This window comes from Pseudorca crassidens, chromosome 15 (assembly GCF_039906515.1).
Source record: "Pseudorca crassidens isolate mPseCra1 chromosome 15, mPseCra1.hap1, whole genome shotgun sequence".
Classification (NCBI taxonomy): Eukaryota; Metazoa; Chordata; class Mammalia; order Artiodactyla; family Delphinidae; genus Pseudorca; species Pseudorca crassidens.
Genome location: NC_090310.1, coordinates 19,868,043 through 19,881,876, shown reverse-complemented (window position 1 = coordinate 19,881,876; position 13,834 = coordinate 19,868,043). Strand labels below are relative to the sequence as shown.

At 44.4% G+C, this 13,834-nt stretch overlaps 1 protein-coding gene across 3 annotated transcripts in view; it reads left to right on the top strand.

Annotated features, from left to right (window-relative positions):
• PRKCB (protein kinase C beta) overlaps positions 1-13,834 on the top strand; it is a 308,802-nt gene that overhangs the window by 214,679 nt on the left and 80,289 nt on the right. For all 3 annotated transcript variants that reach the window (XM_067706359.1, XM_067706358.1, XM_067706360.1), the window contains exons 7-9: positions 490-624; positions 6,652-6,748; positions 13,685-13,831. In XM_067706359.1, the coding sequence (XP_067562460.1) occupies positions 490-624; positions 6,652-6,748; positions 13,685-13,831 (379 nt within the window). The remainder of the gene's footprint in view (positions 1-489; positions 625-6,651; positions 6,749-13,684; positions 13,832-13,834) is intronic.

Below are 13,834 nucleotides of genomic sequence, written 5' to 3'. Positions count from 1 at the left end.
TCCTTCTTTCCCCTCTCAGGGCAAAACTGGGGGCCTATCTCAGCCTCAGTCAAAGACATGCCCTAGAACAATTTCCCCTAGACTGACAGCATCAAGACTCTTTCCTTCATACATTTCCTCAGCCTCATCCTCAACCCGCATGTGTGCAAACACTCACACAATTATATGATTGACATCTATAGTTCTTACAGTGACTGTGTCAGTAGGATTTCCTGAACATCATGGATCCTATTAGGACATAAGGCAGCAGAAGTAGTTAGAACTGTCCCTGTCAGAGCTGGCCTTGGCCCTCCACCTGTTTAAACCGCTGTAAAACAGGAAAAGCTCTACCTCCCTGGGGAGCTTGCCTGGGATGGAAACTGAATATGTTTCTTACAACAGCTTGTAATCCTTAAAAATTCCGACCTTCAGGCTTTGTCCTCTTGTACATTTCATCCGCTTGAGAAATCACCATAACCTCCACTGACTTCTCTTTTTTTCTCCTTGCAGCCAGCTGAAAGAGTCGGACAAAGACAGAAGACTGTCTGTAGAGATTTGGGATTGGGACCTGACCAGCAGGAATGACTTCATGGGATCTTTGTCATTTGGGATTTCTGAGCTGCAGAAAGCTGGTGTTGACGGCTGGTAAGGGAAATTCCACTTTGAAAGCAACAGTACAGCTTGGTCCATCAAAATGTGGGAGCAAGTATGTTTCCCTTTTTCTCCTAAATGTGAAAGACTAAAGCAGAATCACAAAGGGAAAGCTGGTAGATTGGCTCTGCCTCATAGATAGTTTTATTTAGTCCTCATGCAAAAAAAAAAAAAAAAAAAAAAAAAGAAAAAGAAAAACAGAAAAAGAAAAGAAAAAAGAATTAGTTGCCAATATTTTCAAAAATCAGGACATTTCCCATAAAAATCTGGACCTAGAGGGCAAAAATGAGGACAGTTGAATAGTTAATACCCCCTTTAGACAGGATGTGGATTTTCTATTTGCCACAGTCCTCACCAGTCCCTGTTGTTTTACAGCTGCCCCACTTCACACAATTATATGGCTTGACAGGCCCCATGGGCACTAAAAGGGCTCTCACGCTTTACCCAGAAGATATGTGTCATCCACTGTCAGATTTTGACTCCTTAAGAAGATGCTTCTTCTTTGGGACTGCTTACCAAGCCTGGTCACAAAAGTGCTGGAAGGTTGCTGTCATAGTCAGCTGCAAAATCTTTGTTCTGACATTTTTGCTTTAGTCCCTTCTAATGGCAAAAAATCCTTCCCCAATATTCCCATCAGAGAGGCTGGATAAGTCCTCTTTGGCAACTGTTTCCTTCCCAGTTATCTGAGTAAACGAGTCAGAAGAGATGGCCCACCTTGGCACTAGAACTTTGGGAGAAGTAGTAATTAGGGGCGCTCCTATCTCTTTAGGAGAAATTGTCTCATTTCTGAATGGTCCCTGCTCAGGGCTTTTTCAGTTACAAGTGAAAGACAATCAAAATCAAACTGGTTTAGCAAGAAAGAGAATGGATCACTGGGCCCTCACATCCTTTCCCTCGTCCTCCTTACAACTTCCTTGTCTCTCCTCCACATTTATTGTAGGCTTTTATTCAAATATATATTGAGTATCCACTCCGTTCTAGTCACTAGAGATACAAAATAGTAGAAAATAGTGTTTGATGCTGATGAATGCTATAGAGAAAAGTAAGCAAGAAACAGGGGTAGGGACTGCCAGGGGACGGTGACATTCTGGTTTAATAGCGTGCTCAGGAAGGGACTCTCTGAAGAGGTGACATACAGCCAAGACCTGATGGGGGTGAGGGAATGGACCATGTGAAGATATAGGGAGAAACTGTCCCACACAGAGAGAATTAACCTGTCCACTTTGGTTGCAGAATTGTAGGGACCTCTTGCCTAGTCGATCCTTTTCCAAGCTTCCATGTTCAGTCTTTCCAAGTCCTCTGGCTTTGTGTAAAAAGTGACATGTTGTTGGATTTAAAAAAAAAAAAAAGAAAAAAGAAAACGTTATTCTGAAAGTGTTTTCCTCTTTTCCATACGGAAGTGTTTTAACACGTTTGGTCTTAATTTCTCCATTTTTGTCATGGTGTTTCTGTTTCTAAAGGTTTTATTTTTTTCCTTTGCTATTTCATTCTTTTTTTTCTGCAGCTGAACAGATTATCCTAAATCATTGTACCTTAAAGTCATATTTCTTTAAGCTTTCTTTTGTTATTACTAATAGTCATGTTTTGGTCTTATCACACACAAAAAATAACTAAAGCTTTGGAATCAGACTTCGTGGGTTAGAATTTCTGTCCTACCACTTCCTAGCTGTGTACCCCTGAGCAAGTTACTTTGCCTTTCTGTGCCTTCTTTCCTCATTTGGAAATAATAGTGGTAATTAAGTCATAGGATTGTTGTGACATTAAATTAGTTAATAAGTGAAGTGAGCAAGTTACTTTGCCTTTCTGTGCCTTCTTTCCTCATTTGGAAATAATAGTGGTAATTAAGTCATAGGATTGTTGTGACATTAAATTAGTTAATAAGTGAAGTGCCCAGTGTCTGGTAAATAGTAAGCACTCAGTAAGTGTTAGTCATTATTATTAATTGAATAATTATTAGAAAAATGTAAATAAGCAAACAAAATATTATCGGGATCCCATTGCCCAGAGATAATCACTATTGACCATTTTTAGAGTTTTCTTCTGTGTGTGTATGAAACAAAAATGAAAACTTACCGTCCACACTCTTTGGCAGTGTGCGTTTTTCGCCTAACAATACATTATGAACCTTTTCCCTATCGTTCAGTAATCTTAGGCAACATCATTTTTAGTAGCTTCATATAGTCCGTTCTTATAGATCAGCCTCAATTTACATAATCATACTCTTATTATAAGATATGCAATGCTTACCTATATAAATAATTCTACAGTAAACATACTTATAGTGAAACCTTTGGGCATGGCTTTAATTATTTCCTAATAAATTCGTAAGCCTGGAATCAATGGCTTTGAGACCATATGCATTATTCAAGTATTTGCCATAATGTTCTGTAATTTTTTTCAGTCAATTTACATCCTCACCAATGCTGTGTGAGACTTTTCATTTCACCCACACTTGTCAACATTTGGTATTATAAATTTCAAAGATGATGCAAAGGCCATACATATTTTGTTACTAATTATACATATTTACATAATATACATACATAATATGATACATGTTTTTATATATACTTTTATTTTATAATATAAATATTTATTATTATTATACATACATTTGTTACTAATTATGTTGAATGTTTTCATTTGTATCTTGCCTTTTTTTTGTATTTATAAGTGACTATTTCCAGTGTTTTGCCTATCATTTTCTTATTCATTTAGAAGAACTTTTTTTTTTTTCGCGGTACGTGGGCCTCTCCCTGCTGTGGCCTCTTCCATTGCGGAGCACAGGCTCCGGACGCGCAGGCTCAGCGGCCATGGCTCACGGGCCCAGCCGCTCCGCGGCATGTGGGATCTTCCCGGACCGGGGCACGAACCCGTGTCCCCTGCATCGGCAGGCGGATTCTCAACCACTGCGCCACCAGGGAAGCCCTAGAAGAGCTTTTTATGTAAGAAGGATAATACTATATCTTTGCTGAAATATATGTTGCAATATTCCCCTCTTTGATGTGGTAGGTTAATTCTGGTAATATGCATTTTTTCTTAGGGGTGTATAAAGCATTCCATTCAACTCTAATTAATACAATAAATATCAAGCCAACTGCCAGAAAAAGTTCCCTAGTTTGTCCACTGATCACTAGTTGTTTTCTGAATCATCCATCCTGGTGTTTACTGTCTCCTATGGATTTTAAAATTCACTAATTATATTTTTCTTCTGAAAGTAGTCTTTCCTAAGCTCAGATTCTTGCTGCTTCATAGATGCATCAACCTCTTGGATCTCACTGAAAATACGAGTTAGATATTTTCTGGAACTTTCTTTTGGCACCAGTTCTATTTCATGGGAATCCGATTCCTCATCGTTTCTCTTTATTTTAATGAGTTTTCCACATGCCCTCCTTATAGAAGGATGAACACAGAAATGTTGAGTGTCCCTGTTCTAATCTTTCACATCCAGATGAAGGGAGAAGGGAGCCTTTTGTATTTTTTGGAGTTCTTCTTTGTTGGATCGAGGGTGCTGGTCCTGTAGATATTTGGGAGAGGGCTACGGCTGGAGTCAGCTGCACGGCAGGCAGCCCTACTGCCCCATGGAGGGGCATCTTTCCCCTGTTGGTTTTGTGCATCTCAAAGTCGGAAGGGGTTCCTGCTCTTCTTTTCTAATGGGCACAGTTGTCCGTATTCGGAGGCCATAGTGACAGCGTCCTGGCCACAGCAATCGTGAGGTGGTGGTGCCGTGCTCTAACCAATGCCCCAGGTGCTGACGTGTCCTGTACTTGCTGAATATGGATCGGAATTTTTGACCCTCGTCCAGTCCCTGCTGGTCTGTTCCAGGGTTGTTAGTGGGGTCCTGTTGAGGTTCCCACTGGCCGATCACAGCTGGTCAATCCTCTTTGATGTGTATTTTCCAAAGTATGGGGCCCCAAATGGCTTAGGTAGTACATGGTTGGGGCATCAGCCATATTGAATTGTATCCTGACAAAGCTATTCTTTTTTTTTTTTAATTTAGTTTACTTATTTATTTATTTATTTATTGGCCGCGCCATGCAGCATGCGGGATCTTAGTTCCCCGAGGGATCAAACCCGTGTCTCCTGCATTGGGAACGTGGAGTCCTAACCACCAGACCGCCAGGGAAGTCCCAAAACTATTCTTTTGTTGGTGTTGCTTCAGTTCTTGAGTTTACTGCAGAGAAAGTCTCAGAGGGCGCTGGTGTATCCTTAATACTCTTTAACCCTTGCTGCTTGCTGATCCCCCATTTTAATAAAAGGGGCAGGTATGAGTCTCAGAGCCTTTGGTAAGCAACACCATCTACTTGGCTTTGAGTAGCTTTGATTTGCGTATGCTTCATTTTTTACAGATACATACTTTCTGCTTGTAACAAGTGTTGTTGGCTTTCTTTACAAAGAAGAGATATAAAGTGTCTCTTTAAAGTGAAGTTATTATTTGAAGAGATGATTTAATGAAAAGCATTGTCAAAAATAACATCCAGATTTAGCAAAATCCACAAAGCTGGAGGAATTTTGCCAAACACTGCTCCGTGCTCTCTTACTAATACTTTAATTTGCAGAACTTCCTGGAAGTCCCTGCTGCGTGTATAACACCCTTCTTGATTCCCAGCAAAGATACAGATGTTCTCTTACTTTTGTATTTATTTTGGTAATTTCTTTGGCAGTTTGGAAGATGAGCACTGAATATTAAATGTGGAGGTGTCCAGGCTCAAATCGTCATCTCTGCTTTGAGTCACCTATCTCTCTATTTTTAGAAGCTGCCTAGGAAGATTTGTGAATGGAGAAAAAAATTGTGATGAAAATTGTAAATTCTGGTTAGAAAGTCTCTGGGGGTGAGGAGTTTTGGGTTCTTTTTCCCCCTGCTGACTCCAGTGCCTTGGGAGTGTCCCTTTTCCTTCCTCACACTCATCTCAGTCTGACTAGATGGAAACATCTTTGTGGTCTAGAAACAAACTGAAACCATCTTGTTTATTATAGTAATATTAATATCAGTAACAATGATGATGATACCTTTTATTGAACACTTGCTAAATGCCAGGCACCAGGCTTATCATTTTACATGCAACATCATGTCTCAGCTTCACAGTCACCCTATGAAAAAGACTTTTATTCCTATTTATTGATGAGAAAAATCGAGGCTCAGAGGGCCTACCTAGCTTCAGTTATCCAAAGAGGCAAGGGAAGAGGTGAGATTTGGACCCAGGCATAGTTTGACTCCAGGGCTTGTGTACTTTCTCAGGAGCTTGACTACCGAGCACTTTGGGAAGGTTTCTGCGTAGAAAAATGGCATCAGTGAGACAAGTCCAGAGTCATCCAAGTGCTGGGATGGCCGGGTGGCAGCATGTTACAGTGAAAGGGGATAGAAATGCTGGGACAGCATGATAGGAATACGTTGACAGTGGGAGATCCTCAACATTCTTTCAGAATCAGAAAGCACATAATGGACCAAAAAAGTAGGTAGAAACATTGAATGATATAATCAAGGAAATTGTGTGTGTGTGTGTTTAGAGAGACAGAGAACCTTGCATCCTATAAACCCATTTTTTTCTGATGTGTTTCTGATGGTTATAAAAATATATAGTGTCCCTGGCTACACACACACTCACACACACACACACACACACACACACACACACACACACCCCAAAACATAAAACCCTCAACACATGTTTTTGGTTTTTTTTAACATCTTTATTGGAGTATAATTGCTTTACAATGGTGTGTTAGTTTCTGCTTTACAACAAAATGAATCAGTTATATATATACATATGTTCCCATATCTCTTCCCTCTTGCGTCTCCCTCCCTCCCACCCTCCCTATCCCACCCCTCCAGGCGGTCACAAAGCACCGAGCTGATCTCCCTGTGCTATGCAGCTGCTTCCCACTAGCTCTTTACCTTACGTTTGGTAGTCAACACATGTTTTTAAAGCAGAGCTTTCTATAGACTTCCCTCCCTTATCCTAATCAACAAAATGATATTAAGTAGAGTCATGGAATTTGTCTTTCCTTTGCTCCCTTTAGGTTTAAGTTACTGAGCCAGGAGGAAGGCGAGTACTTCAACGTACCTGTGCCACCGGAAGGCAGTGAGGGCAATGAGGAACTGCGGCAGAAATTTGAGGTGAGATGTCTTTCTTTCGGCATCAGTGGGAACCGGTTGAGCCTGCCTCTGTACTGTTTTTCTTGTTTATGGTGTGGTTTCTCCCAAGGCCTTTCCTGACCCTGTGCCTTTGCGATCTGGTTCTGCTTTCTAGAAAACTCCTATTTATCCTTCAAGACCCCAGTTAAATGTCCCCTGCCTTGTAAAGTCATTCTGCCTGCCTGTCCTCATTCAGATTTAGACTTTTCCTTGAGAGTGTTCATTCACTACCCAGGTCATTTTGATGGTGGCTTGGACAGGGATGTTAGTAATGGTGAATGAAAGCAGTGGACAGGGTAGAGATATCTTGGAAGCTCAGACAAGTAGACTTGCTGAGGGATAGAATCTGGATTTGGATCTGTCGGCAGGATGGTGCTGTATTAACAAATGGAATTGATAGTGCTGGTGACTCCGTGAAATACCCATGGATGCATTTTTCGAAGATTAAGAGCCCTTGGCTCTGACCTTGGGCCATAGCGCTGGTCTGCTTCTACCCCAGATAAGCCCCTTCCCTTCTGTGGAGCCAAATAGACTCCATACATGAGACTAGCAGGTATGTAGGACACATCCCAGTTTTACAAAGAAAACGTTTTGGGGAAAATGGGTTTGAGTCCCTTCATTATATGTGTATTGAGTGATTTTAAAGTAGTTTCATAAGGGAAAACACGTTATTTTGTTCACAGAAACTTACTATACTGAGTCTGATGGGAAATCATCAATTCTAGATAAACAATGATGGCCTACTAACTCTGAAAAATGTATAAAATAGCTAAAATGAAGTAGGTTACTGTCATTGTTATTCATCAAGTAATCACACAAGCAAATAGAAGCAAAATATGACGAGGTGAGGTTCTGTGAAAGAGAGGCCCATGGTGCTTTGAGACGATATAAGAGGGAAATGTAACCTTGTCTGAGAGGACAGGGAAGGAGTCATTGAGGAAACAATAGGGAAGTTAACCAAGTAGAGAGGGGAAAAGAGCATTCCATTCAGAAAGGCGAACAGGTGCAAAGGCCCTGTGGTGGGGAGTTATATAGCAACTCTGTGACACTGAAAGAAGGCCAGTGTGGGTAGAGAAGGGAGAGCAAAGGGTGAGTTCACGGTGTGGCTGGGAGGTGGGTGGGGTCAGAGCAGAAGGACTGCTGACTCTAGCAAGGGTTTTGGCATTTATTCCAAGAACCATCTTAGTGTCCCCTCAACGTGATAGGACTCATACTTGTGTACTGACCCTTGTCTTGAGCCTGTGCCCTCCGTAAAACCTGGTGACGGTTCTGACCCAGTGGGACTTCCCTTCATGGAAACAAGTGGAATAAACATGTTAGCCTTGGACTCAACAGTCATTCTCCAGTGTACTTGATCACTGAGGTTCATCCTTAGAGAGCAGCTCGCTCAAGCCCAAATGAGTTGATGAAAGGACTTTCCCTCCCAGGAGAGTCGAGACCTGGACAGTGATAACGTTTTAGGACAGGAGGGCAGGCCTTCCAGAGGACCCTTTTCTTCTCCTTCCCTCAACTTTCTGATGGAGTGGTGTCCGTTTGCTGCCGAGTTAAAAATGTCCTCTTGTGGGTGAAAAAAATGAGACCAGTGTTTTCTTGTATAAAATGAAGTCTCAGTTTTGCAAAATGATTTCTTCTGTCTTAGGGCAGCCAGGGTGACATTTCAGAACACCCAGGAAAACATTTCCTACATGAACAGAGCATCTGTCTGGGCCAGTTACTGGTTTGAAGGCAAGGACTGTTTTATCTGCGTGCAACAAAATGTGTCCTGTATTTCCCGCAAGAGCCTGCAAATGCTTGCGTATGCCCGAGTGGTAACTGCTCCACACCATAGTTTGTTGATTAAAAAAATGTTTCCAAGAGACCGAAAATTGTTCACAGACACATAGAGGAATTTCAGTTGACCTTGGACGCGAGAAATGTAATCCCTGTGCAATAACCAATTAGCCCCCAGAATGACTCAGAAATTACTTTCAAGCCTCTTATCTGGAGAAATTCTGAGTGACAGTAAAATCGAGCTGCAGAAATTGGGGTAATAGAATTTCACGGTAGGGTGAGCTTGGTGAAGTTACCACACATGGTATGCTTCAGAACATTGGAGCAGGCTCTGTCTGGGGACTTTTGTCTGGCTGTGGCCTTGCCAATGGGCCAGGGAAGGGAAGACTCCATTTTGCATGGTTCAGAATGGGTCTTCTGACAAGCTTAGAATTTTTTAATTTAATAAAGTGCTTACTGTGTGCCATTTATTGTTTTAAGTGCTTTAGAAATATTAAGTCACTTAATTCAGTCCTTACAACCACCATGACTGGTCAGTACCTTTATCATCCCCCTTTATCTTTTACAGATGAGGAAACTGAGGCCCAGAGAGGTTAAGCAACTTTCTAATATCCCTCAGCTGGTCATTGTCTAACTTCGAGTTTCCCCAGAAACAGACTATAAGGATTCAAGTGCAGGTGGTTTCTTTGGGAGGCGAGCCCAGGAAGCATCGGGAGCAGTGGGAAAGTGAGGCAGGGAAAGGAAGGGAGCTGGAAAAGTATGTCTGATCAGCAAGTTACCCCTGTGGGCAGCTGGGGTTTAATCCTGCCGGGGATTAACCGGGCCGCAGCGTTTGCAGTCAAGGGGCAGGCAGCTGAAGTATTATCCACGAGCTCCCCTCCCATCACTGGCTGAAGGCTGCTTCCAGGGGTATTAACCTGCAACCAGGAAAGGAGCCTGCAGGCAGAGTCACGGGTGGAAGCGGCAAGCAGCCCCAGGTATAGGGAGGAGAGGGCCCAGGGGTCTCAGCTGGAAACCTGGAGCCACACGCGTGCCGCGTAGCCTATTCTGTTCAGGTGGTTCGAGAGCCAGCCTGCCTGGATTGGAATCCCAGCTCTGTCCCTTCCTTGCTGGGTGCTGAAGGCAGGTGACTTTATTTCTCTGAGCTTTTGATTCCCCACCTGTATGTATCGTGGCACTTCTGGCCTCCCACGGTTATGTGAAGAGTGAGTGAGATGGCATTTAAACCAGTGTCCGGCATGTCATATCATTCAGATGTCAGATGGTTATTATCCTTAGCAGCCCTCTCCCTGCCTCACCACCGCCCGGAATAAATAAAGCTCAGGACCTGCTCCTTCGGTCTTTGGAAGGGTTGCTTGGGGGCTGGGGAGCATCTACGTGGACCGCTAGCCTACAGAGGTGTCTCCCGCCACTGCTGGGTATGGGAGTGCCGTTGGAGCTCCTTGTAGGGGTGGAGGTTAGTTTACGCCAAGAAAGGCATTCCTCATCCGAGATGGGGCCCTGGAGCCAGGCAGCCGGGACGCCTTCGCTCTCCCGTAGCGCAGTCTGGGAACAGGCAGGGCTCTTTGCTCAGAAGCGTGTCTCTTTGCTTTATCTTTGAGCACCAAGTCCTAGGGCTCTAAATTACAGACATGAAAAGGTAGCCATTAGTGTATTCCTGTTTCTGAAGCCGTATCCAACGCAGCAAGATAGAGCATCATTTAAATTTGGGCCTCAATTTAAAAATGTTTGTTCTTTGATGGAGGACCTGCTAGGCACGAGGCCGCTGGGAGACATGGGACGTTCGGAGGAACACAGGACAGGGTCCTTGTCCCAAATGTTTTTAGAACTGAGAAGGTAACAAGAAGGGGGAAAAGCTTAGCGTGAGACAGCAGGGTGTGGTGGTGATGACGGTCAACTGGGGACCCCATGTCCCGTCGAAACGCCCCATCCTTATGGATGGGGCCCAGTTTTGCCAGATCTGCTTCTTTAGAAGAAGCCGGGATTTGGGTTTTTGTAGGACATCTCCTGATTTTTAACAGATCTCAACTAATTTAAATATTAGTGCAAACCAGACCGATAAGGCTATTAGACTTCTGATCCAGCATCTAGAGGCTGAGATAACATTCTGTCTTAGTTCAGACTCTTATAACAAAAATACCATAGACTGGGTGGCTTAAACAACATTTATTTCTCACAGTTCTGGAGGCTGGAAAGTCTAGGATCAAGGTGCCGGCAGAATCGTTGTCTGGTGAGGGGCTGCTTCCTGCTTCATGGCCCTCTTTTTGTTTTGTTTTGTTTTGGCCACGCCCAGAGCATGTGGGATCTTAGTTCCCTGACCAGGGATAGACGCCCCCTGCAGTGGAAGCTCGGAGTCCTAACCACTGGACCGCCAGGGAAGTCCCCATGGCCCTCTTCTTACTATGTCCTCACGTGGCAGAAGGGGCAAGGGGACTCTTCTGGGGTCTCTTCTATAAGGGCACTAATCCCACCCATGAGGACTCCACCCTCACGATCTAATCTCTTCCACAGGCCCCACCTCCTAATACCATCACGTTTGAGGGTTAGGATGTCAACATATGAACTTTCAGGAGACACAAACATTCTCGGTCTATAGCATGTAACTGTGAGAAGAGTCACATAAGCAAATTGAGATGGAGCGTGGAATTCAGAGGAGAGAAGGTTGCTTGAAGGACTGAGGAATCAAGCTGATGGACACTTGCTGCTCCTTGAAGAACAGGGAAAAAATTTTCCTCTAAGCAGTCAGATGGAGAAATGGGGAAGTGTGTGCACCTCACCCATGCTCCACTGTCAGGGGTGCTGGGACCTGCAGGTGGATGGAAGCAAACCTCAGGGCTGGAACGGAGACTGGGGACCAGGGACAGTCAGGATGTGGATCTTCACAGGCTGGAGATTGGACTGTGTGTATCGGGTGGGTCCTGAGTTGGGACTCAGAGAAGGTGGGAGACAGCATAATAAAGCAGGGATGGTGGGAGGGCGGGAGCGATATGTTTAGATTGGGATAGCCTGGGAAAATCTCTGGGGGCTGGAGGGTGAGAATTTGGGATTATGGGAGGACATGGCCCTGAAAAAGCAATGCAACTTCTCTTTGAGGCTCTTTTCTTGTTTGCAATTTCCCTAACGATCTGGTTTTAACTACCCCCTCTGGGCTTTAACCCCCAAATCTGTCTCCAGTTTTTGGTGGGTTTTTTTTATGATTTTTTTTTTGGGCTGCGTCAGGTCTTTGTTGTTGCGTGCAGGCTTTCTCTAGTTACAGCGAGTGGGGGCTACTCTTCGTTGCGGTGTGCAGACTTCTCATTGTGGTTGCTTCTCTTCTTGCAGAGCATAGGCTCTAGGCGTGCAGGCTTCAGTAGTTGCAGCACGCGGGTTCAGTAGTTGCGGTGCACGGGCTCTAGGATGTGCGGACTTCAGTAGTTTGGCTTGCAGGCTCTAGAGCGCAGGCTCAGTAGTTGTGGTGCACAGGCTTAGGTGCTCCGCGGCATGTGGGATCTTCCCGGACCAGGGCTCAAACCCGTGTCTCCTGCATTGGCAGGCGGATTCTTAACCACTGTGCCACCAGGGAGGTCCCTGTCTCCAGTTCTTATGTCATTTCTTAACCCGAAAACCACATAATACAACTGTTTACTGGGTATTTATTTACACTTGATCGTCCCCGAGACACTTAAATCTTAACATATCTTTACTACAAGATAACTGGACCAAGAATGCTCACAGCAGCCTTGTTAGCAGCCAAAAAGTGGAGACAACACAAATGCCCGTAACAGAAGAATGAATAAATGTAAACAGTGAACGCTACTCAGCAGTACAAAGAACAAATCACTGATTCAAGCAACAGCATGAGTGAATTTCAAGGCCATTAGGATGAGTGAAAGAAGCTGGATGCTAAAAACTACATACCCTATAGAGGAAACTACATACATACCTATAGAGGAAAACTTGACACTCTCACAATACTTCCGATACCAAGTGTGTGGGTTTTCCACACCAAGAAGTTCTCCAGTTCTCTGTGGGCACCAACTAGGTGTTCTACAATTTAATTCAGTTTCATCGCTAGTTACCTGGAGTTAGTGCAGACCCCATAGGTTAAGGGCTCAGTCCTACAAGACATCCCACACTTTAGACTCCAATCGCAAATATTCTGGCCTCCTATTCTCCCCTGCTTTCACAGCGTTTGCTGCCATTCTGAGTCATCATTCTGCTGCGCACAGCAGCAGGCCCCTACCCCGTTGCACTGAGGACAAACATGGGCCTCATCCATCCATTTATCCAACAAAATATTTAACTAGAAAGTGTGCTAGTTGTCAGAGCAATTGCGGAGAATGAGACATATTCCCTGCCCTGGCAGGTTTCCAGTCTGTTGGGGAAAACAAGTGAACAGACAGTTATCATGCAGTGTAAATGGGAAGTGAGGTGGATGAAGGGAGCACATAGGCACAGCCCATCCAGACAGAGAGAATCAAGGAAGGCTTCCCCGAGGAAGTGAAAACGTGGAGCGGGAGGTAACTAGGTTGGCGAAAGGGAGAGAACAGTCATCCACACAGGAGCAACAGTAGGTACAAAGGCCCTGAAGTGGGAGGGAACTGGGACTCAAAGATGGGAAAGGAGGATGAAGCTGTGTTTCAGGGAAGAAGGAGCTGAGAAAATGTTGAAGAGGTTGGAGAAGCAGGCAGAGCCTGATCATACTGGGCCATCTGGGCCAGTGAAATCACCGAAGTCTTTATCCTAAAAATCATGGGTCACTACCAAAGCATTTTAAGCAGGTGGTGACTTGGTTGAGTATGAAGAAGTGGAAGATCACTGTGACTACATGTAAAGCCCAGTGTGGAGGGAACCAAGGTGGGTTGTCCAGGTGAGAGATGATGACAGGTGGTATTGGTGGAGATGGAAAGAAGAAGGCATTCTAGAGACAGCTGGGAGGAAGCAGTGCCTGTTCCTGGTGGTGGATGAGACACGAGGGATGAAAGAGGAATGAGGTGCCAGGGCTGGCCTCCACGTTTTGGGTCTGCACTGTGGAGGCTGGGCCATGCTTTTCACCAAGCTGGGGGCATGAGCTGCAGGACCCACAGCTTGCGGCCTTTACGTGAGTTTGAGCACGTACAAGGGCATCCTCAAACTCTGATGATGTTTTCTGTGTGCTTCTCCCTCCAGAGGGCCAAGATCAATCAGGGGACCAAGGCTCCTGAAGAAAAGACGACTAACACCATATCCAAATTTGACAACAACGGGAACAGGGACCGGATGAAACTGACCGATTTTAACTTCCTGATGGTGCTTGGAAAAGGCAGCTTCGGCAAGGTA